The sequence below is a fragment of the Esox lucius genome, chromosome 19, assembly GCF_011004845.1.
Source record: "Esox lucius isolate fEsoLuc1 chromosome 19, fEsoLuc1.pri, whole genome shotgun sequence".
NCBI classification, from domain to species: Eukaryota; Metazoa; Chordata; class Actinopteri; order Esociformes; family Esocidae; genus Esox; species Esox lucius.
Window position 1 is genome coordinate 14351824 of NC_047587.1, and position 25304 is coordinate 14377127.

Sequence of the window (25304 nt, forward strand, 5' to 3'; positions counted from 1 at the left end):
CAGGAAAGTGTATGGATGTATTCCAGGCTAAACCGTGTAGCGTACATCAATTACACGAATGAGGCGGAAAAATTTGCCCCCTTGTGATATTTAAATTTTAAACCCTGTTCCATCCTTAATCTCCCAACGCCCTGTCCGCTGCGCTCTGCTCTGTCTCTCTCCGCCTCTCTCCGCTTAATTGGCATGTAATGCATTCTGTTAATGGTGCCAAAGCCTTCATCTCTTACTCTGCACTGCTTGACCGGTGTTTATAGTACGTGGTACTAAAATACATGGCAGGCTGAAAAGGCTGCTGTCTTACACAGAAAAGGTATGCGTGTTGGAGGTTTAAGTTGTCTTGTTGCAGCTAGATCATCTCCCTGTACTGCAGGTTATATCCTCACTAGACTTTTTGTAAACCTCTTACAACTTCATTGAGCCTGTACATTTTGACATAAAAATGACTTAGAAACTACCTTCGGAATGTGGCAATGTCCATTCGTTCTGCTGCTGCCACCCTATGTTACATCATCTTAAAAGATGAGTGACCTGTTCAAGAGGCAGCCCAGTATGCCCATGCCATGACACTTAGGTCCACCATGCTTCACAAATGAGGTGGTATGCTTTGGATTATCTGCAGCTAAATTCTTTCTCTACACTTTTGCTTTCCCCATTACATTTGTCTCATCTGTCCATAAAACTGTTCAAATACTGCACTGGCTGATATCTGAATTTAGCTAATTTTAATCTGGAATGTCTGTTTTTGGTGCTGCTCAGATGTTTGCATCTATTCTGCTGCCGAAGTTTTCTGCAAACGGTAGGCTTCATTGTGACACTCCAGCTGTCTGGGCAGTTGGTGATTTCAAAGACACTAATTTTTGGTTTGTTTTACACAGCTCTGGTCATTCTTCTGTCATCAGCTGCTGTCCTTTTCACTGGCCAACTTGTTCGGTGCCGATTGCTAAAGACACCAGTGGTTTATTTTTTTTTTCGGGACATGTTGATCGGGAGTGTTGGTTTGGATATGTCCTACTTTTGTGCTATGGTTCTAATTGACTACCTCTTTTAGCATCCAAATCGCAATTCCCAAAACTCACATAAATTGGAGGGATTTATCTCTGACTGCTGTAATTCTTAGTTGGTAAAACGTGTTGAAACTGACAGAAATTAAAGGTGACATACTGTTCTTTTGCCTCATATTCACCATTTAATCACATTTTCATATGCCTGAGTGTAGAGCAAAAATAGACATTTTTACTTTACTGTCCCAATACTGGAGGGAACTGTATTATTATGTTAGGGCTATTTTGTTAATGCTCTAAACGCGTACTATACACTTTGGAAAAGCCTTCATCCTAACTACACAAAATGTACCAAAATCACAACATGGAAACGGCTCGATTTATTGCGAAAAACCACTGCCTATTGTAGAGGCAATGACGGGTTTTCCAACGGATTTTCCCCTATATTTATCACCTTTTAGACACGCAAAGGAAAAATGGAGTAGCCCGTGTCTACCGCGTGGTGGAGCTCTATCAATCCCTTTCCCTTTCGATGCCCGTCAGTTATACAGCGCTCTACCAGTTCCAAACACACACATCAAGTTCTCTTAAACACATACGCTCATCCGGACAGTTGAAAAGACAGAGATCCGTTACATTTTACTCCAAACTGTAAGTATGTATTAACTTTTATGTGTTTTGCTATGGTATATTATTGTAGTTTGTAGTTATTATTAAACAATTTACACGGTTTAGGTATCATGTTTGTGCCACGTTTCAGTGTCATTCTACATTCGTGGTATTCCCTTTAGAAATGGCAGTTCGAAAACTTTTGCCTGGCTTGATATTAACTGATACTGGCTTTTCCGGCTAAAGTTAAACCAGCTAGCTAACTCACAGCCATTTGTTGTCCGTCGCTATACATTGTAAGCTAATAAACGTATTTACCTGATGTATTTTATCAAAATGGAACTTAACATTACCATCTCTAAATCTGGCTATCAAGCCACGGGGTATCCGTATAGAACTAAGATGAGTGTGCGCAATGCATCTTGGTTGAATGTGATAGTTATGATATTTGTTCAGTATAGCTAGTTATTTTGTGCTGTATATTTACAGGATAAGTGAAGTCCGTCTTTTAATTTATGAAGAAGTAGTGTTTTGTTCAGTGGTCTTGGGGATTTTTTTTAATGCGTGCCATTCGACTTTGTAGGCTTGGCACAATAATACTCCGTGTAAACGGATTATGTCTCATTCCACGTCACCCCCACTTTTCCCCGTGTGCTGACAGTTGGTAAAGCGGAGTGCAGGGGACCCTACCAAGGTATTAAGAGATTTTAACCCCGGGGGGTGTACAAGACTATGGATTCAGCGTCGCAGATGTGGAAATGGGTTGTGTGTGTGTGTGTGTGTGTGTGTGTGTGTGTGTGTGTGTGTGTGTGTGTGTGTGTGTGTGTGTGTGTGTGTGTGTGTGTGTGTGTGTGTGTGTGTGTGTGTGTGTGTGTGTGTGTGTGTGTGTGTGTGTGTGTGTGTGTGTGTGTGTGTGTGTGTGTGTGTGTGTGTGTGTGATAGTGAGAAAGAAAGAACAAACGCGCGCGAGTTTGTGTGTGTGTTATGATAGTGAAAACTGAAAATAGAGCTGAGTGCTGATTTGCTCTGGGAAAGTTGTGTGTAAAGCATGACTGAGTTTGAACTGCCCTCATAGCCATGGGAAGCCCCTCTGCGAGGTCACAGAGGATCAGTGTTTTAGCAAAACACTGATTATAGATGTTGGATTATCCCATTTTGTGTGTGTGTGTGTGTAATGATAATGAAAATGAAAGATAGTGCTGATTTGCCCTGGGAACGTTGTCTGTAAAGCATGACAGAGTTTGAACTGCCCTCATAGCCATGGGAAGCCCCTCTGCGATGTCACAGAGAATCAGTGTTTTAACAAAACACTGATTATAGATGTTGGATTATCCCCTTGCGTGTGTGTGTGTGCGTGCGTGCGTGTGCGTGCTTGATACACAGTATGGAGAGGAACCATAAGCTACTTCAACATTTCTGTGGAGAAATTGGCATCTTCCACAGGGCCTTTCTGACGTTCATATTGCACACACATGGATATTCGTGTTAATGTTTGGGGAAAAAGGTTCTTTGTTTGCTTTGCTGAAACCAGTTTGCATACACTAGATTGTTCTCTTGTATATGTTAACTAGAAATCCTGGTCTACATGTCAGGTTCTACCCTCAGTGAATGACACAGTCAGAACATTACTTTGTCTTTTTGTTTGGGGAAAGTAGTATGTATAGTATGCTTACAGGTTCACTCTGTAATTCAAAGGCTCCGCTACTTGTTTTGGTACATAGCTAAGGTTTGTGGCTAAAGAAGTGGGGTGGGCCCGGTGGACATAACCACTGGCATCGTGGCACGCCTCATTCTCATTCTGAGGCCAGTATGCTTATCTACCGTTTATCGCCATTCACCTTAGTCTCAATCTGTCGTTTCAACAACATATTGATAAAACAGCCACTTGCTTTGCTGTAGGGAGGGACGGACTGGAAGAAGTTGGCCAACACCTAAGGGGGGTCTTTGAAATGGCTGGCACCGGGGCATGGTCAGGCTCATTCTAAGGGACGGTCAGAGAGTTCCCTACATCTGTTTTGGATAAGAGTTTGAACATTTCAGGAATTCTTATGACTAAAGGTTACTGGCTTGCCTAGGAAAAGTTGAGTCATTCAGTCTGTAGGCTATGTTCTCTTACAATCAGCAGATTCTGTTCTAATGTAATTAAGGCTTCTTAATCTACGGGCTGGCCCCCAAAGTGGCCCTGGGGCGTATGAGAGGCATTGACGTACAGCTACAATTGCACATGGTTACTGATGTTTAGGAAACCCATGTATTACTTGTTCTGTCTTCAAGGTTATAAAAAAAAGTCTGGTTTAATTTCTCTTTCCTCTATTCCTTCTCTCCCAGCCTCCCCCCCCCACCCCCCTCCCGCCCCCATGGATTTTGAGAAACAGGCGGGGAGAGAGGAGGTACAAGGCATGGAGGAAAGATGAATATAGAACAAGCCACAGTCCCAGTGTGTTCTGCTAACAGTGTGGCCCTGTTGCTATGCCCCAATAGCAGCAGTAGTACACGGCCACACATTATGCCTTTCTCCTCCTTGGAAAATGAATTCACTGTTTGAAGAATGTAAAAGGCCACATGAGGACACAGTTTAGGTTATTTGTAGGCTAGCTACGGTCACTTCTAAAATAATCGACACCGATGAACTTTAACAAGATGGGCTGTATGAGATGAACAACATGAGAAACGTGGAATATATTGTTCTTCATTAAATTATTCAAGGGAATCAATCAATACTACACATGTTTTAAATTATAGCTGTGTTTCCCAAAGGATGGTGTACGTTTTGCACCCTCCAGGTGCAACAGAATTGAAACTTTTCCGATCATTTCTTTAAAATTATATTGGAGTCCACATTGGAAGGGCCCTTGGACCCTAGTCTGACTATGTCCTTTGGTCTAAGGTTATGGATTGCCCTCAACCACAAGTTTCAATGGCATTAAAATCTAGCAAGAGGATGGTTTATGGTTAAAGAAACATTTCTTTATGGATTTTGGTGTATTCTTGAGGTCCTGGTTTTGCTGATTTTCTTAGCTCCTAGCGGAATCTATTTTTAAGTGTCCCTAGGGGCATAAATCATTTCTAATCTTTGCTCATATCTAGCCTAAGTCTAATATTTTGTTTGTTTAAATTCTCTCTGTTCACCATCGAGGCCTGAAGTGTAACAATCTCTTTTAAGGATTGTGTTTTGTGTAGTAGTTAAACTGCTACCAGTACTCCTGGAATTAGTTGACTATATAAAAGCCTGTTTTTTTCTGATGTGTGGGCCCTTCTGGTTTAGTTTGATCCCATCCTGAAGTTTAGTATTATTATTATGGCACAATAGTCACCCTAGTTAATTATATCAAAGTGGCTATTGCACACAGACCGCACTGAAATTTAAAACATGTATAGTTAAAAAATATATATCAAAATGGGACTCAAGCTGGGGTGGTCAAGGCAGATTGGTGGGTTAGGCTGAGAATATCAGAGGGTCGGGAATAACACCATATATCCCTATTTCGGAAATGTCTGGCAACTTATGCCATTTCTATAATGGAATGGTAGAATGAAGCATTGTAATTGGTTGAAACGTCTGCTCAGCCGCAATGTTTGTGTTTGTGAAAGAGCCCCAGAGCCAGCAGGCTGTAGTGCTGATTCTGAACTGTATTCAATATTTGGAGTTTTGCGTTCTTCATGCTGAGTCTCAATTGGTTGTTTGTCCCTTTGGAAAGTAGGTTTAATTCTGTGTTTGCTGAAGTTTACCATTGTGGTCTTGGCATCTGGACCTTTCTTGGAATACCATACTTTTTTCTTGCTGAGATTCAAAGTCAGGGCTCATGTTTGACAGGATTTGTGCAGAACATCCAGCAGCTGTTGTAAAACTAAAAAAAAAAAAAAAAGAAACCTCTATCTTTCTCTGTGCTTGTATTCATGTATGGATGTTATGTTTCTATTTACTTTGTTTTTACGTTCATATGAATCTGTTTTAAAGTAGGCATAGTTCGTTTTTAGAATTGATTTACATTTGATCTTAGTTTATTTCAAACCATTAATTTAAGAGTAAATGAAAACTATAGCTGACATTTGACTAAAAGTGAAAGGACTGAAATAAAATATAAAAACAAAAATGTGACCCTATGAGTCTAATAGCATCTCTGAAAAATACTTGTTTACCGTCTGGTGTTTATGACGCCAATACAACCAATGGACTCTCGAGTTCTAGACCTGCTGTCTTTGTAGTTTTATAACCTTCCCGACACTGATCATCATGTCTTTGACAACTTCTGAGCAAAGCACGGCAGAGTCATATTATGATCAAAACTCACATTGATTCTCATGTGGGGGTTCCCAGTCTCTCCTCTGGTCGTGTCCGGAAACCTACCACCGACCATTGTTTGGTTTGATGCAACCGCTGCATCTGGAAGGGTCTGGAAGGGTCTGGAAAGGCGGCGGTGAAGGGGAGGACTGAGCAGGCTATATTTGGCCCTTTGAAGGGTTAACAAGGCAGCTGGAGTTGGGATGTTTCTTGGATTCTCATGATAGACTGATGCCCAACCCTAAATTCAATTTGCTGTCTAGGCCCAATCCAGCCCTACTGACGGTCATCCATTAAAATACCTGGCAAACGGAATACAAATGTTTAAGGCTGTTCTTGTTTTTATATTTATATAGACCTATAGCAAGTTTTTAAGTTACCAAAAGCACATTATCTATGTGTGTACAGCCTGTGTGGTCTCTTACAGAATGTATACCATACTTAACAGAGTTATTGCTTAACAAAACTATTTCTGCTAGTCCTTTTTTTAAGACACACTTAAAATATTTCCACCCTTCCCATCTGTCTCAAACAAGCTGATATTAGGCGTGTCAATTACCAATCCTTTCTCAAACGTTTTAAAATAGAGGAGTGCTGGCTTTAACAAGGTCAAAATTACAATTGTGCATTTGACCCTAGCGGTCAAATGCACAAGGCCAAAATACCTGGTAGGCAGACGTTTGAAGGGAATTGACAAGATGTCTGTCTCAGGATCGTTCTTGTGTTGTTCCTGGGTTGGCATTGCTGTAATACATCCATGTTGTACTGATGGGGAGTTATCCTCCTCCGTCCTCCTATGATATTTTCCAGAATGTTTACTGTCTTCAAATCACCACAATGGCCAGTTTTATTTTGGGTGGTAGCGTGCATGTTTTCTTTGGTTCATATGGCTGGTTGTATCCAGGCCATGGTTAGGCTGTCCAGAAAAGGACTGGTGATTGTTTTTGGTGAGGGACCAGAGACTGAAACTACTAACAGACATTTTTATGAACATGATTTCAAATGAGGTGGAGGTGTCTTGGTCAAGTCGAGGTATTGAAGACCATTTTTAAATTCACAAGTGTTTATTCAATGGTGCAGAAAACAGAAATGAGATGTTTCTGTCCCAAGAATTGTTTTATTTAAACACATGTGTTTTTTTTATAGGTCTGTAGAGACTGTGTGTTTCTGTATCTGTGTCTTACATCGCTAGATGGGGAACTACTTACAAATGTACAGTACCCATCAAAAGTGTGGACACACCTCATTCAAGGGTATTTCTTTAGTTTTACAATTGTCTGCATTATAGAGTAGGCTAAAATTCAAGACGTGAAACTAACACACATGGAATCAAGTAGCAGCTAAAAAGTGTTAAACAGATCAATATACTTTTTATGTTGTGGATTCTTCAAAGTAGACACATTTGGCCTTGATGACCCTCTTTGCATTCTCTCAACCAGCTTCACAAGGTAGTAACCTGGAATGTGCTTCAATTGCCTTGTTAAAAGTGTGTTAGGGTGGGTGTACAGTGGGTGACAATGTAGGGTTGGTTTACAGAAGACCATCTTTGTTCGTACTCTAGTAGTCCATATTATGAACATGATGCTGTCGCAAGGCCCGATCCCCAGTATAACTCCCTATACCGATGGCCAATCACAGCCTCATCCGGTCCAGTTTAAAGGCCTTTTGCATGATTAGGCCTGGGATCAAAGGGTGTTCCTTTGTGTTTGATATGTCAGTTATTAGATGCTCATCTCCAGACAGGCTTAAATTTAGTGAGTTTATCTTAAAATAGCTAGGTGGGACAACCACACAAACCAGTAATAGTACTGTACATTTTACTCAATGTATTTCTTTAGCTATCTGTGAAGTCAGTCCTCGAAGGAAGAAACATCACTGTGGGGTTATTTTAGATGTTACCTCTGCATCAAAACCATGATGCCAACCAGTTTTAGTTCTAATGTGGTTGTATTGACGTCATTAAAACCCATTTTGGGCAATGGGAAACCACTTGCAAACTTCCCCCCCTTAACCTCACTTTCACCGGCATAGAGCACAAGCTCATTCTGTGACCGACAGCTCTGTGTCTGTAAACATATCAGGGCTGTAGGTTCACAGAGAAAATAAATTAAGAAGTTGTTATCTAAGTATAGAAATGACTGAGTTACACTTTTAAGGTGTGTTGGACTGGGGGAGAGGCCAGGGTTTTCTCTAGGCTGTCTAGAGTGTGTGCACTATTCTTTGCTGTGAAGATCAGTTATTTTTTATCTCTCTCGCATATTCGTTCTCTCTATATATTTGTCTGTTTATTCTTTTTTGTGTGTGCTTTTCTCAGATTTCTTCTCTTTCTTTTTGTCTTTCCTTCCTTTCTTGCTGTTGTGTTACATTGCCAGAGAGCAGCCCTGCAGGGCCAGGTGTTCACAGTCGTTGAGACTCTGAAATAGTGAAATATGCTGTTCTGTCTTCTCCATACTCTATCCTGAGTTCGGGAACATGCTTACCCCCCCCCCAAATAACCTGGGATTTATGGAAATGTTTTGTGTGCTATGGCCTAATGGTTTCCTTTGGTATGTTGCAGAGTCGTAACCATGACGAAGGGATGCATCACGGCAACCAAGTACTTCCTGTTCCTCTTCAACCTCCTGTTCTTTGTAAGTGACATCATTAATTCATGATTTCTTATGCTACTTGCCCTTAGAGTCAAAGCCAGCAAACTTGGCTCACACTGGGGTAAATAGAAGTTATCTAACAACGTCCCATTTATTTAAACTATGGCTAGGAGTTTTGTCTAATTTAAAACAGGGCAAAATGAAAAATATTCCATATAACAAATTAGGAATTCACTAATTAGAAAGTTAGTAGTTGATGTGATCGCTGATGTTAAAAAGACTATCACAAAAGTACAATGAATCAAAACATTATCAAATTATATAATAACAAAAGCAATACACATTCTCTTCTGTAACTGTACATTATAAGTCTAGATATGAATGGAGATAATCAGGTATTAGGCATCAAAAACTGCGAAAGAGAATAAATTATAACAATAAACAATAGGATATGTCTCGCACAATTTGTCCGAAATAATCAGACATTTTAACACAGTCAGATTGTGGGCTGATAAAAAGGTGCATCTCTGTCACATAATTGAATAATCCCAATAACGACTTATTGAAATAAACATTTTTAGACGTGTCAGGTTTATATGTTAATTTAATACGGTGGGCAGTTTTCCAGTTTGGATACAGGCGCTATGTAGGCTGAAATTTGAATATCGTGGGCATTTTAAATATAGTATAAGCTGATTTCCTAGAGATAAGCAAAGTTATGTATGTAATGTTGCCTGCCAACCTGGGGCCTTTCATGCTGTGGCTCTGGCTGTTCATACAGCTAGAACCTGCGATTTTCAGTTGGATCCCTTTCCACCAGATCTTCAGTGGTTCTGCGTTTGTGTATTTAGTCTTGATCAGCAGCTAAAATTGAGGATCCTAATGAAATTCCAAATGTAGTCCAAACGTGTGGGTTTTATGGTCTTCCTGGAACTGACTCAGTGCTGATGTACAGACACTGGTTATAAGACCGCAACATGATGGTAAAACATGGTCCTGACAAACTGGGTCTGTCGCTCTTCCAATTGGCTCATTCATCCATTCTCCTCCCATAACCACAATACATGATATAGGTATTTTATATGGGCACTTTAGTATTGTAGTTACTAAAATGCACATATTCACTAATGTATTTAAGTGACTCTGGATAAGTTTAACGTCAGCTAAACGATCAAACTGTCTGGCCCAGTAAAACATGACTTAGTTGTTTGATGTGAACCCTGCCTGTGTCTAATGACATCTGGGTCTAGGAGAGGAAGTGGTAGGCTGTTAGAGGTTATTTTCTCTAAGGATTTAATTACTTGTTTCAGTCAAGTGTCTCAATAAAACTGTCTCAAGCTTTTGGTGACTGAACAGTGGTCACATGACCCTGTCTGGCCTTAGTGGGAGGCGATTAGAAGTGAAGGATGCTATGGCAACCACCATTCCCATGTTGACATCCTCAGACAGTGGAGGTTGGGGTTTTGTCAAACAGAACAGCGTAACGTGTTTACTCTACGGGCCCTGTTCCCCAAAAGTCAAATTTGAGAAAATCTAACAAAGTAGCCAGATTTTAAGAAGGGTTGGAAGATAGAAGATAATGGTATGCACGGTTGGATGTTGCGGTGTGTTTTCTGGGCCAGCCGGGCCATAGAACCAGTCCAGTTCTGTTTTTGCTAATGAGGACTCGGAGTTGCCGCAACCGACCCTCCAAACAGACAGGCCTCGGTCCGGCAGGCGGATTACACTGATGACACTGGGGTGTGTAGATTGGGTTTCCGTGTCGAGGCCGCGGGGTGGACTGGTGAATTAGCGGGCGTCTCTCTCATCTTTCCTGGACGAGCCCCCTCCAAATTACACGTTGGCACTTAGACTCTTTATAGCCTCGTTACCAGGGACGTGGTACAGCTGCCAGTGCCAGCGATGCTGGAGGCCTCTTAGTGTCCTGGAACGGAAATGAGGATTAAAAGACTGCCTCTGATTAGGTCCAGACCTTTTATTCCGGGTCCAGAACTGGCTGTTCTGTATTCTGGTGACCCTTCAGAACTCAGGCCTTGTTTCCTGGAAGTTGAGCTTTGACCTGCTGTGTCAAGGGGGACTCGGCAGCATTTGTCTGTATCTGAGAAAAACCCTGCTTTTATAATTTAATGACTTTTATGACCGTTGTCAGCATTAACTATAAATAGAGCCTGGTTTTAACTTTAAGTACAAAACAGGCTCTATTCCCTGTCTGCCCTCACTTTATTCAAAGCAGTAACAGAAAAAGGGAATTGAAGTGGGGGTGGGGGGTAAATAAAGATGGATGATGGGATAGAATGTAATCAGTCCCAGATGTAGGAGAGAAATGCAGACAAGCTGTATCTTCTCATAAAAGCAGTGTCTTCTCCAAAAAACAAACATGCACACACTTTTCCAATTGTATCTTGGTTATTTCACAAATCTGGTATGCATTAAGACACAGAGGACACTCTGCTCTGTTTGACTGTACTAGACTAAAGCACTGCACTGTCTACTACTAATGTATACCGTACAGTAGTCTACTACACTGTATTCCACTCTACTGAATTCACACGATGTACAGTTTCAAAGTCTAAGCATCATTTATTTTAAGAATTATCCAGCCGATAGAGTCCCTGATTGCTTCCCAGTTTACAGCATTCATACACAAAGCCACATGCACTTCATTACCGTACTGGCAATTCCTTTGCACAATAAGGGCGACACATACAGATGAAATGCATGCTGTGTTTTGCTCCTTAGGACTTTGCTTCTTGTAATCTTATGAAGGCAAAAACATCATAACTTTATATTTATTACTTTACCCTACTCTTCTGCACTAAACTGTACTGCTCTGTACTCTTTACTGTATTCCGCAATATTTTACTGTACTCTAATGCTGAATCCCCTGTTTCCTCGCTAGATCTTTGGAGCATTAATCATGGGCTTTGGACTGTGGGTCCTTCTGGATAACCAGAGCTTCATCGCTGTTCTACGTAAGTTGCACACAAACACAGCTGATACTCCCAATTTAACACTCAGCAACTCGTCTGTGCACACCTGAAGCCAAAGTAGTAAAGGGTCCTTGTCATATGCTGAACTGTTGGTACCCTGGTGTGTCCATTCCTACACCCTGAACACTGAGCCGTCACCCCTAAACCCTCAGACCTAAACCACTCAGTCCAGTTGTAGCAGCTAATGGGGGTCTTTCTGGTTCACATGCTGTGTGATGAAGCACCAAAGACTCAGAGATGATGATGATGATAATAAAAATTATTAACTGTATCTGCCCACCGTCATTCCTGCTGTGGCTTTACAGATGTTCTACCAGGCAATGAAGACAGTACCAAACCTGCCTTTTACCCGGAGATCCCACATCAGTAAAAATCTGGGTCACTCTGGTTTAAAGCAAATGGAGCAGGGAAAAATGGATGGAAAATATGACTATAAATCAGACTAATTTATCATAAATGCTTTCAATGTGTTCTTCCTGTGTTTTACCTCAGCCATCTTTTCCCTCTCAAGTGTTCTTCTTTCTTTTTGTATCTGGCAACTTCGTACACTTTGGAAATGTGTGTATGTACACAACTTTCTATTCTAACAGCTTTTGGAGATATACTCACTTTTACTTCAATGCAGAAGAATGGGGTACATAACTCAAACATATGAATTTGCAGTTTTTTATACAATGACTATTGAACAGATTCCAGACTGAGTGTAATTGAAGGTGATTGTTTTACACGATTTGGCAGAAGTCTGTAGATACTCCATCAACACGTTGTAAATCTGGAGCGACCGCCGAGATATCTCTCAGGCAGCAAGGGAGAGACGTAAAGAAGGCTATATTTAGTAGGGAACGCCCATAGGTGCCTGAGTAATGACTTGTGAGAGAAACGAGTCTGATGTAGTGATTTACCACAGTTTGACATGTTTCCTGAAGCTTTCTGTGACTCCTTGGACACACACACACGCACACACGCAGTGTTTTTCCCAGCCTACTCCGACATGGTCTGGCTTTTCTCCTGTCCTCCCAGCGGTTTTATAACTTTACAGGTCTTGGTCCAGAAATACCTTTCTCATCTCAAGGGGCTTCCTGGCTAAATAAACAGCAGCATTAAATGTGTCAATGAGTCAGGGATGTTCTTCAGTCTGGACTGCCTTGGGGCTTCTCCAAGGTCAGCGATTGTTGACCGCCTTCTGCTGTTTATCTTCTATTGGACAGGCGTCCATATAATTGTATTTTTAAGATATCAAAGGGAAAACAAATCCCAGATCAGCACTGTGAGATTCTTTGTGAATATGGCCATGGACTGCCCGGGTTAACAATTAAATGACTTTTTACTGTCCGACGTGAAGTTGTCAGCTGCTTCTCATTGGTCAGTCTCTAACTGCCACTGTGGCAGAGATTCATTGGCTGTGAATAGAAGACCAATCATCATCTGGGTAGGTGCCTGGGACATAACAGTTCTTTGTCATCCAGGCAGATTTAGCAGCTGTGATCCATTGTTGTCATCATCCAGCTGTTCCTCTATATTACAGCCAAGTTCCTGTTTTCTCCGTGAGACCATACCACTGCCCTCCTACTCCCCGTACCCTTCTCCTTATCCCCCTCCCCTTAAATCAGCGTTTCTCCCTCCGTCATAGGGCCAGTCCAGCTGTTCCACCACAGGACTCCTACTCTGATTATTTGTCGTCCTCTAACTTCTCTTTATTCTCTGGTGTCCAACCAACAGTAGCTGTGCATAATCATACACAACTGCACTGTAACTAGCTAGCAACCAGCGGGTCACTTTGTCCAAACCAGCGGGTCACTTTATATCAGCGGGCCCCATCTTTGTTTATTAATTCTCCAGGTCCTCCTCAGAAGTTACTGGCCAACTGACAGAAGCCTTGCTGAAAACAGGATCTTGTGTTTTAAGTTATTATTTTCTATAGATTATATTAATAGAGCTTTGTGCAGCTGTACCATAATTTTAGACCCCCCCTGGGAATGTTTTTGTTGCAGTCTACACGTTCTTCAGCTAAAGATTTTTGAAAAACATTTGTTCAAACTTTGTAGAATAATGCTCAGTGGAGAGGGATTTGAAAGTGAGTAGGATTCCAAACCACTTCAACATTGTCAAGCATGAGTTACGTAGGCCACAACCTCATCCGCTAGACCACCTAATGTGTTACATAGGTCACAACTAAATCTGCTTGACAACCTAATGTGTTCTGTAGGCCACAACCTCATTCGCTACACCGCCTAATATGTTACGTAGGCCACAACCTCATCCGCTAGGCCACCTCATGTGTTACGTATGCCACAACCTCATCCACTAGACCACCTCATGTATTACGTAGGCCACAACCTCATCCGCTAGACCACCTCATGTGTTACGTGGGCCAGAACCTCATCCACTAGACCACCTAATGTGTTACGTAGGCCGCAGCCTCATCCAGTAGACCACCTAATGTGTTACGTAGGCCGCAACCTCATCCACTAGACCACATCATGTTACATATTCTGCAAACTCATCCGCTAGTCCACCTCATGTATTCTGTAGACTGCAACCTCATCTCTCTCATCTATTCTGTAGACTGCAACTTCATCTCTCTCTCTCGTGTATTCTGTAGACCAGCAACCTCATCTCTCTCTCATGTATTCTGTAGACTGCAACCTCATCTCTCTCTCATGTATTCTGTAGACTGCAACCTCATCTCTCTCTCGTGTATTCTGTAGACTGCAATCTCATCTCTCTCTCTTGGATTCTGTAGACTGCAACCTCATCTCTCTCTCTCTCATGTATCCTGTAGACTGCAACCTCATCTCTCTCTCGTGTATCCTGTAGACTGCAACCTCATCTCTCTCTCTTGGATTCTGTAGACTGCAATCTCATCTCTCTCTCTTGGATTCTGTAGACTGCAACCTCATCTCTCTCTCTCATGTATCCTGTAGACTGCAACCTCATCTCTCTCTCGTGTATCCTGTAGACTGCAACCTCATCTCTCTCTCGTGTATTCTGTAGACTGCAACCTCATCTCTCTCATGTATCCTGTAGACTGCAACCTCATCTCTCTCTCGTGTATCCTGTAGACTGCAACCTCATCTCTCTCTCTTGGATTCTGTAGACTGCAATCTCATCTCTCTCTCTTGGATTCTGTAGACTGCAACCTCATCTCTCTCTCTCATGTATCTTGTAGACTGCAACCTCATCTCTCTCTCTCATGTATCTTGTAGACTGCAACCTCATCTCTCTCTCTCATGTATCCTGTAGACTGCAACCTCATCTCTCTCTCGTGTATTCTGTAGACTGCAACCTCATCTCTCTCTCTTGGATTCTGTAGACTGCAACCTCATCTCTCTCTCTCGTGTATTCTGTAGACCACCTTGTGCCACTGAAGGATCTTCTTTCCATTAGAGCTTCTCTGTTAGTACCCATGGTGACCATAGTGACGAGGAACACGTCCTTGCCAAAACACAGCTTGCTGTATACTTAAACTGAAAAATCTTGGGCCTAGTGGAAGCGATTTTCAAAAGACGAAGTGTATCCAAACCAAGTGAAGATATGAACTGTTATTCCGCAGCTGAGCTCAAACAAAAGCAGACAAAGCTACATTTCATAGAATGCATTCAGATTAGTGAGCTAATAAAGTTAGATGTTACTTTGGCACACATTGATTTTGGGATAGATTCTGAAATGCTCTGTTTATCCGTTTAGTTAATCAGATAACTTTGTCAGTATTGGCCTTGTGAGAAGTAAACAACATTTTAGTGGACCAAATATGTGATTTATAATTAGATTACATTCAACTTTATTGTCATTGAACAGTATGAGTACAGTACAACGAAATGTAGTTAGCGTCTAACCAGAACTGCATATAGAAGAGGGCAATACTATCCAGTTGGATAGTGTGTGCCTTTTCATTCCCTCTGCCTGTGTACCGACTCGGTATGTGGCCCTGGAAATGTTTGTACAGCGAACCCTGCTATGCCAAACACTGAGTGTGCTGCTTTCTTTAAGCACATTAGGACTCACTGTCCCAAATGGCACCCTGTCCCCAGGGTAGTGCACTACTTCTAACCCGAGGCCTGCAGGGTGGTGCACTGTGAAGCCAGCACGGTGCCTGTTGTGAGTCTCTTTAAATGGACATTTCTGTGGATACCACCAGAGGAACTGTTTTGGAAGTTCCAGTGGAGGGAGTCTTCCAAGTGCCATGGAAACAGACCACAGAACAGAGGGGTGTGGAGGTCCTGCTGACTACAGGAAAAGGCTGTGTCTCTGCTACAGAGGAGAGTCTGCATCTGTAGATCTTTTTTGTTGCATTGCAACATTCTTTTTTTACTTTCATTACATTATTTGGATATTTACGTTTCTGTAAATGTTAGATATCTCAAACTTTTATGGTAGATGCATTATAAACATGATGAAAGGGTCACAATGTTTGAATTGAAAATCAGGTCTTTGCATATCCCTTTCCATATCCCCAGTCCCTTTCTTAGATAGTAGGGTGACAGCTAGGATGTTATAGACCCTGGATCAATTATGGGTTAACTGCCTTGCTCAAGGGCATAATGCCAGATTTATCACATTGTCTGCACAGGGATTCTGTCTTAACGCTCTAATCACCGGGCTGCCTGCCACCTGCTCATATCCGCAGATTATTAGCCACAAGAGCTTACGCTAATAACTGTTTCCTGTGTGTGGCTTTTGAAGAAAATCCTTTCAGAGAAAAAGCTTCAGAGAAAAAACGTGTAAAAAATTTTTTTTTACACGTTTCAACTTCGTGTTTCGACGTACACATTCTGTATCCTCTGTTGACCCAGGCTCTCAAAACATTTAAAAATTAAAAACCTTGCATGCCTTTGTGTTAACCCTTGAGAACACTATGAGTTGGCATTTTCCGCTGTGTAGGCCCAAACCAGGAAGATGAATTTAAGACATATCGTGTGTACACAGCAACTACCCTCTACACCCATGGCGGTGGCGGCTGGTGGGGGGGTCCTTTGGCACTAGAATAGCTTGCGTCCCATGGCGACTTTTTCATCCTTAGTAACTAGCCTCTCCCGATTGTGCAGTTCATTCATGACACACCTACACTAAAATGTACTGACACACACACTGTCTTTCATTACATCAGTGTTAATTACACCCCCGTAAAGGGGAGACCTGAGCCACGTTTAGCTGTTCTATAAGGGAGACCTTCTCTATACTTAGCAAGGGACCCCAGCCTTTTCATTATACCCTAGCCACTAACATGAACAGTACATGAAGGATGTAGGGTGTGTGTGTGTGTGTGTGTGTGTGTGTGTGTGTGTGTGTGTGTGTGGAGACATGCATGTTGAGAGACATACGGAGTGTAATGTATTCATTTCTACATTGAAGTTTGTTGGAAGGTTTATAGTGAAGCTACTACTTTAACATTTTTGCTCTGTTGTCACATATTTAGAATTTGAAATGTAATTATGTTTCACAGTAGGGCGCTCCGCCCTGTTCCTCAGTTGGGATCGGTGATTAAATTTTTTATGGACCATTTTCTTCCTCTCACCCACAAACGATTTCTCCTCAGTCTTGGCCCGATCTAAGCCATTCACGTCATTTGTCATTATTGTAGGTGGGACGTTTTTTGAGTCAATTATCAATGAAATCAATCAAATTTATTTTATAGAACCCTTTTTACATCAGCAGTCGTCACATAGTCCCCTTACAGATACCCACCCTGAATCCCCAAAGTGTAAGCAACAACAATGATGCACAGTGCCTAGGGAAAACTCTCTAGTAGGTCGGAATTTAGGAAGAAACCTAGAGAGAAACCAGACTCTGAGGTGTGGCCAGTCCTCATCCGGCTGTGCTGGGTGAAGATTGTAAGAAAACCAGAAAAGTTGCTTTTGGGTGACACGGCAGAGGGTGGACATCAGTCCCAGCATATGCGATGTGAAGGGTTGTGTGTTCATCCTCGCGTGTGTGTGTGTGTGTGTGTGTGTGTGTGTGTCCTTCAGAGGAGTCCTCCACCACCCTGCAGGTGGCCTCCTACATCCTGATCAGTGTGGGATCCCTGTCAATGGCCATGGGCTTCCTGGGCTGCATCGGAGCCATCTACGAGATACGGTGCCTGCTGGGCCTGGTGAGAGACACTCACCCACACACGCACAAGCCCCTGACATGCTAATCTAACACTTGTCTTATGCAGGTCAGATCCTCGGTTTAATGGTCTGCATTATGTTCACGTTTCCTGAATTAGAGGGAGTGGGGGGGGGGGGGGGGTAAGCCTGTCAGAGGTTTACGGGTGGTGTAAGGGAACTGGGTATGGTGGGGGTCAGATCTGGGGGGATGGGGTTTAAACCTTTTAGGGCCACAGCTAAGCATCACACTCCGTCTGTTCCAAAAAGGAAAGTCCCCTAAGGTCTGTGGAACTGAGGTACTGTACGTGAATACAATGCCCTGATCGCTGCCTTCCCGAGGGGTTAACGTTGGACCGCTGTGAGTGACCCAGTTAGGAGCACAATGGCCAGCTGTCAGTCACTCTGTTGCATCCCGGCCTTGCTCTGTGGGACGTTAACTTCTAATGGCTGTGGAGACTTAGCCAAGCTTTTTCCCCCAATTTCACTTCTGAGAGTGAATTTCAGATTTGGACTAATAATATGAAACTGAACAAGTCATTTTTTGTTTTTTCACTCTGACATTTGGAGTTAATAAAAAGTTAACACATGGTTAATATTTGCTGTTAACCCTAGCGCACCTGTACCATGCTAACTAGACCATCCGAGCTGCTATCATGAACTTCTGAAACTCACTTTACCATGACTCTCTGTATGTCCTCAGTACTTCACCTGCCTCCTGCTCATCCTCATCGCCCAGGTGACGGCTGGCGTGCTGATATATTTCCAGAGAGAAAGTGTGAGTTCCGCACACACACGCACACACACACACTCTTTTCCTCGTTGTCTTCCTTTCCCTCCAACCTACTCATCTTTTCACTCTTCCTCCCTCTCTCCCTCCTCTGTCCCCCAACCATCTCTCGCCATCCCCCTCGCTCTCACCCCTCTCCCTAGGCCTCCCACTGCTGGGACACACTCAACATTCTCTCGCCTCTAGACAGCTCTACCTCACTGGGGTCTGCTGACAATCTCCCTGCTCTGTGAAAAACAGTCAGCAGTAATCTGTCAGTCAGCCAACCAGGCAGTCAACCAGTCAGCTAACCAGTTAACCAGTCAAGTCAACCAGTCAGTCAGTCATTAGGCTCTGGTGAACATGTCTTACATGTTAACAGTAAGAATCTGTCGAGGCTCACTTAGAATGATGTCATCACCAACAGCTGCAGTTCCGGGTTTAAGGTTTTCATTATTGATTATTTAAAAGATTCAGAATTGGGCAAAGGCAGAGCTTGAAGTGGTGCAGTAATTTCCAGCCTGTGTTTGAATTGGGTTCACAGTTCTTAAGCTCATTCTCCGCCAGAAGCGGAAACGGGTTGTAGTAATCGCACTTGTCATGGTGACTGATATCAGTTGCTTGTTTAGTTGTCATGGTGACAGGGACAACCAAAAACGCAACAGGAGCACAGCTTTGTCACATCCCGGCCCTATGTGCTCCATGCCCAGCACAGCTGGGTGATGAGTTAGTGCGTGACATGTTGGTGGGAGGGGAGAGATTGAAGGGCTGAGAACAGATGCGGAGGAGGAGGTGTCAAATTGTTTTAGCGGAAAGTGGAGGAGCAGCAGGTGCCGGGCGCTCTCTGAGGGGGTGACATGTTCCGCCGTTCCCCCTTCTGCTCTGGAGGGGGTGTTCTGTGATGTTCCGCCGTTCCCCCTTCTGCTCTGGAGGGGGTGTTCTGTGATGTTCCGCCGTTCCCCCTTCTGCTCTGGAGGGGGTGTACTGTGATGTTCAAGCTTCACCATTTAATGTCACATTGGGTTGTCGGTGCTTCTGGCACAGTCAACCAGAATCACCAACAACCCAGTGTCCAGCAGCTGTGGGTTTGATTCCGGTATGAAGGTCTACTGAGTTGAATGGCGCCTCAACCCATGCTCCAGAGTAGGTTGTATGTGGCAAGGGATGGAGGTTGTGAGGAATGGGGGGAGGGTTACAGGTGTCTTGAGGGGGACGATGAGGGGGAAGTGCAGCGCATGCGGTTGTAAACATTACTCTGTCGTAACGTGGAATGTCAGCTGTATGGCTGTAGAGGCCCAAGTCAAGGCCATGGTTCATTATAGCACATCGCCCCCTGCAGGGCAAAGCCAGGGTTGAAAACACACAGACGGACATGGCTCTGACCGAACCCTCTGAGTGGTTCACAGGGTCAGATACCTGACCTGGGTCCATATGGGCATGTAGCTCATAATGATAGTATATATGTCATACCCACTTGTTGGAACCTGGTATAGAGGAACAGTTATGGGTGTGTGTGGGTGTGCTTGCCAAACGGGAGGATTTTGTTTCAGCTTATCCGTGTTAGTTCTCCTAGCTCAGTTAACCTCACGACTCATGGTGGGTGGGGTTGCTGTGGCCCGTGTGTGTGTGTGTGTGTGTTCAGACATGCTCTCTGTGTTAAGGGTTTACCACAGGGGAGGGTGGGCCCCTTTCCCAGAAGGTTGGGCTCCTCCCCATCACCAGCCCTACACTACCCAGTCTTTAGACCCCTCCCTTGTAACCGACACAGTGTCTCCTACCTCCTTACAATGTCTCCTATATCCTTATCACTTTGAACCAGGTGTAACTCATCGGCAGTGTCAGACATGTTTTTGGCATCCTAACATGGCAGTTATGTCACAAGCTAACGGTTATGTTTCTCTGTCCACATGCAGCTGAAGCACGAGATGTCCAACATAATCAAAGGGATGCTGGTTAACTATACCGGTCAGAACCGAACCACAGAACACACCTGGGACTACATCCAGAGGACAGTAAGTGTTGAAGCAGAATCTGGGCTCTTGCAAAAGCACATTTGGCAACAACAAGAGCTAAAATTAATCTTTTAAATCAGATTCCACATTGGACAAAAAACACCACAAATGAACCAAGCAAGCTTCTTGCCTGTCTGTTAATTATCATCTGTCCTAACACACTATGAAAATCAAATTTGTTTGCCGTATAACAAGGTCATGACCCAAGCTATTATTTAATTTTTATTAAACCAGGACACATTCTCATTTTAAACCGAGTCCTGGCAAACAAAACACCAGCATAGTAAAACATCCAGTCAAAGCAACATAAAAAGACAACATTAAGACAATATGACAATTTAAATGGGTGGGCTTAAAAACAAACAATTTGTGTTTTGCATCCTTTCATTCTGTTATGTAAAATCAACAGCCTGAAGGTTAAGAACCTGTAGTCCACCCAAGCTGCAAATCCGTCCCACTTCTCTTTCAGCCAAAAACTCTTTTCTATTTTTCAACACTTTTGATATCCATGAAGTATAAATACCTCAATAGCCAGCTATGAGAGGAGCCAAACCCTAGCATGGCCTTGCTCTAAGAAACCAAACAGATTTGTGAAATCTGTTTGGTTTCTCCTAAGAATCTGTTTAAAGGACTTCACTAAGCTTGTTAGGAAAAATGAACTGAGGCCCGGTTGACCTTTCCATCCCCTGGGCTGTGAATAAGTAGACCTGCCTCAGTGGGTATTGTCGCAGTGTTTTAAGATGTATTCAAGCCAAGAACTTTCACAGCACTGCCTGCACTCTGATCTCACCTTGTTGGAGTTTTAGCCAAAGAGAGAGGTTCTGCATGCTGTCTAAATAATTTATTTCAGAAAGGAATGTCACCACTATAAACTAGTTTAACTATGCTGTCTTCCCCCTCTTTCTTTCTCTCTCCTTTGTCTCCCTTTAAACACCCGCCCTCCAGATGATGTGCTGTGGATGGACGGGGCCGGGTAACTGGTCGGAGAACGTGCAGATCCAGAACAGTTCCATCCCCCTGTACTCATGTTCTTGCCGGAACATAACCCTCCCCGGGACGGACATTGCAGAGACCGGGCTCTGTGAACACCTCTCAGCGGAACTGCCTGTTTACCAAACGGTACGGGTGGATTGGGGAGATTCGGTCTTCTGTACAGAGAGTGAGGGAAATCAATGACTTTGTGAACACCTGTAAGAACCCTTCCAGTGTCCTGAAACTGTGAGCTGCGAAATCCCAACCTAAGGTTTCGCTCATTAGGTTTGTGTCGTACTTGTGTTAATGGATTCGGAGCACATTTAAGACATTTTTAATATCTGGTCCTTGACCCAAATCTAAGCAGTTCCTCTGCTTAGATTTGACCCAACCAGAGTTGGGTCATCTCAGCGCCCAGGAGCCTAGTGATTACAGCATCTCACAAGGAACCAAAAGGTTGCTAGATCAAATCCCTGAGTCAGCATATTGACAAACCTGTCATATCTGCTCTTCCAGGGCACCCAATCCAACAGCCCCCCACCAGAATTTAGAAGGTTGGGCTAAAAAAGGGTAGTCAAATTTAGATTGGACTATGTGTTCAGTTGAAAACATGCTGAATCTTTAATGACCATGGTTACCTCTGGTAATAATCTATTAGCCCAGTCCAATGACACTATTGGTTCACAGCACCATCATATAATCCTCTTTCTGCAATTTTCCCTCCACCCCCCCCCCCCCCCCCTCTCTCCCTCCAGGGTTGTATTCACAGTGCGGAGAGCTGGCTGTGGCAGAACTCTGGGGTTATTGTTGGAATCTGCGTTGGGGTGGCGGTCATTGAGGTATCAAAGCTGTGCCTGCCCTGATCCTGCTCTGTGTGTGTGTGTGTGTGTGTGTGCGTGCGTGCGCATCAGTCAATTATTTATCTATGAGCGCTAATATAATGACAATGTATTTCTATTGTAAGTCTGGTGTAACCCTATGTGTGTTTTTAAGTAGGATGGTTAAGCACTTTGTGTGTTGTATTGGTGTATGCAGAATGCCACAAAAATCATTTCCCCACTGGGATAAATGAAGTTGTAAACATGGAAATTAAACATGGCACCAAAATGTAGCCACGTGCCAATCAGTAGCATACATTTAGCTGTGGCTAGTAGCCAGCATATAGAATTTGTCTGTTCACCTAATTTGTTAGCTAGCTAGCTAACTTAAAAACCAACTATGCACCTTTATAAAACAAAGTGGATACAATTGCTAGGGTTAAAATTTCAGGTTTAATTTACCTACCTACCTTTTGGTAATGGGCCTTTAGGTGCCTCTTAAGGTTCGTAGTGTTCTTGTCTGTGAATGTATGAATGCAAGATACCATGTCCGCTTTCACTGTACAGTGCGTCCTATTTTTTTCAGTTATATAAAAAGTGAAACCAGATTCTGGATTGCATGCGTCCAGCCTTGGCACCCAAGACGGGTGTAGCAGGTCTAGCAGTACTTGAGCTAGAACACTGCATTTTAATCTTAATCTCTGAGGCGGAATATACATTTTTTTTAAATGTGTAATGTTTATACACATTAGGTAACTAGAGGCCAAATCAGACAACTCCCGTATACGCTGCAGACAGAATGTCTGGGATTTGGTGATTGCCATACGAGGCTTCATTACTGTTCTTCTAGCAGCAGGATATTATACTAGCAGCTCTAACTGAGAATGTATTTTTAAAAATAAAAGCCACCATTGAAATATATAAAGGCAGCATAGTTAGCAATCTAGTCTACATTTTATGTTTAATGTCCGTTCCAATGTTGTTTGTGTCTGTTCTTTTTTACAGACTACATTGTTAACTATATTGCCTTGTAAATTTCAATTATGGCTTTTATTGTGATAAAGGAGTGCTGCCAGCATAATATCCTGCTGCTAAAATAACGCTAATGAAGCCTTGTTTGGCCATTACTAATGTGAATGAATGAGAGTACAGACGTGCCGCGAGCGTCAAGACATATATGGCGTCAGAGCGAAGTGTCTATTTTCACGCGTCTTCGCGCGCATCTCTAGCTCAAGTGAGCTGACAAATAACACAGAAAAAAGTCAGTGTGCCCTACCAAGTAAGGAAATTGCTTGGCGTGAATTTTCTTCAGGACTCCCCGGGTCATCTCGTGAGAATGTACTTTTGGTTGCTTATGTTGTTAGTACTTTTGAGCTAGCTTGTGTGTGTGCATCAGCTAGCTTGATAGTAGTATCCATTTCCAGTAGAACATATAGATGTGTAAACCCAGTCAGTACAATAGGCTGTAGTTGAACTGTTTAATTATTAAATTTAAGACAATTTAGTTAACATTACCCCTGTTAAAAACTAACTAATCAGTCAATCAAATTTATTTTTAAAGCCCTTTTTACACCAGCAGTTGTCACAAAGTGCTTTTACAAAACACCTGGCCTTAAACCCCAAGGAGCAAACAACAGTAGTGTTGAATTTCAGTGGCTAGGAAAACCCCCCTAAGAAGGCCATCATTTAGGAAGAAACCTAGAGAGGACCCAGGCTCAGAGGGATCTATTTAAACTTAGTCCAGGTCAGAAGCATTCCCAGATGGACAAGGAAAGGGACAACACGGGGAAGGGGCAGGTGTCAGCACAGTGGCATCTGAAATCGTCAGATATCGTCTTGATCTGCAACACAACCATCAAGTTATATTTCTATTAGTATACTAGTCGAAAAACCCACAGCGCATAACTTGGGATAACGTAAGTGCAGGAGTGGACAAATCGCACATTGGACGATGTTAATGAAAATGTATGTGTTACTAGGACGTGCCCTAAAAAGGAACCGGAAAGCAGTTTGCCCAAGTCACTACTTTTATACTTTTCACCGCGAATTCCAACAATTTCCTAGCAAGTTGTAAATATAGCTAAACAAAGAACAACCTTGCAGTAGTTGCGCGCCTATTTTGAATGACCACTTCAAAATTACGTGCCCTATATTGACGCTGTTGACGTTCGTCTGTCATGTGATTTGGGCTTAGGACTTGCTTGTTCTGTGACAATATTTAGTTGTCTAAATTTACACTGGTGTGTGTGTAATTGACTTGTGTGTTTTTGTCTCCAGCTCCTGGGGATGCTCCTGTCCATGTGTCTCTGTAGGAGTGTTGTCCAGGAGGACTACAGCAAAGTACCCAAGTACTGATGAGGAACGGCTGAACACACACACACCGGAAATAAGCGTACCATATGGTCATGTGTCTTTTTGGGACACATTTGTTGTTTATCTTTGATCACCAGTTATTGACGTGGTTAGATATCTTTATGAATTCAGTGTTGGGTTTTTATGTGTTGGTGTAAACAAACGCCTGTACGTTCTTCAGTTCTCTCCTGTTTGTCCTGGTCATTAGGTTACTTAGACTGGTAGATTAATAGAAACCTTCCGTCTGTGTTTATAACAGCACTTAAGTCTTGTAAGCTGTTGATCAGTCAGACAGACAGAAAATTCAGACAGACAATACAGACAGACAATTCAGACAGACAGACAGATGTTCCCGTAGTGATTTTTGGATCAGGTCTGATGTCTCCATTTTGATCTATTCATTATGATCACAGATGCTGAACTGATGCTAGATCAGCACTATTTTATTTGAATATGGGCCCAGAGCAGGGCTACTCTCGTGGGGTTAACATCCTTATTCCTATTTTCTCCATTTATTCTCCCTCCCTTCACCTCCTCACTGCCCGCTGGGTCATTAATAACCCCTCTTTACTCCTCCTGCCTCTCTGTCAAGGATGGGTCTGGTCTAGCTGTTGTCTAACAAAACAAATAGCTGCCAATATGAACAGCTTTTTATTAAGTGTATTACCGAAGTATTTCTGTTGGTGTTTTTCACTTTCAGTTCTTTGTGTTTGTTTCGATGTGTCTCTGTCATTCTGATGTATAGTGTTTTCATGTAGTGGTTGTACACACGTCTTCAGTAAGGGAATCAAAAGCGAGAGTCACATGAGGACACATCAGTGTTTT

General features: G+C 42.8%; 1 protein-coding gene across 3 annotated transcripts; it reads left to right on the forward strand.

Moving 5' to 3' along the window:
- Window positions 1-1517: 1517 nt before the first annotated feature.
- cd82b (CD82 molecule b) lies at window positions 1518-24978 on the forward strand. 3 transcript variants are annotated; one of them, XM_029115180.2, is made up of 9 exons: window positions 1518-1656; window positions 8450-8522; window positions 11380-11452; window positions 17437-17561; window positions 18260-18334; window positions 20239-20337; window positions 21283-21456; window positions 22065-22148; window positions 24405-24978. In XM_029115180.2, the coding sequence occupies exons 2-9, from the start codon at window positions 8460-8462 to the stop codon at window positions 24480-24482; spliced, it is 771 nt and encodes a 256-aa protein (XP_028971013.1). In that variant the 5' UTR covers window positions 1518-1656; window positions 8450-8459; the 3' UTR covers window positions 24483-24978. The 3 variants fall into 3 exon arrangements, with proteins under 3 accessions (XP_028971013.1, XP_028971012.2, XP_028971014.1); XM_029115179.2 differs by having other exon boundaries at window positions 1521-1652; XM_029115181.2 differs by lacking the exon at window positions 1518-1656 and adding an exon at window positions 2222-2304.
- The last annotated feature ends 326 nt before the right edge of the window (window positions 24979-25304 follow it).

Bases quoted from the DNA above. Each gene is read 5' to 3' on its own strand.
- cd82b (XM_029115179.2), top strand. From the start codon at position 1,534: ATGCCCGTCAGTTATACAGCGCTCTACCAGTTCCAAACACACACATCA. The intron at 18,335-20,238 runs GTGAGTTCCGCA...GTCCACATGCAG, and splicing joins TATATTTCCAGAGAGAAAGT to CTGAAGCACGAGATGTCCAA. The intron at 20,338-21,282 runs GTAAGTGTTGAA...CCCGCCCTCCAG, and splicing joins GGGACTACATCCAGAGGACA to ATGATGTGCTGTGGATGGAC.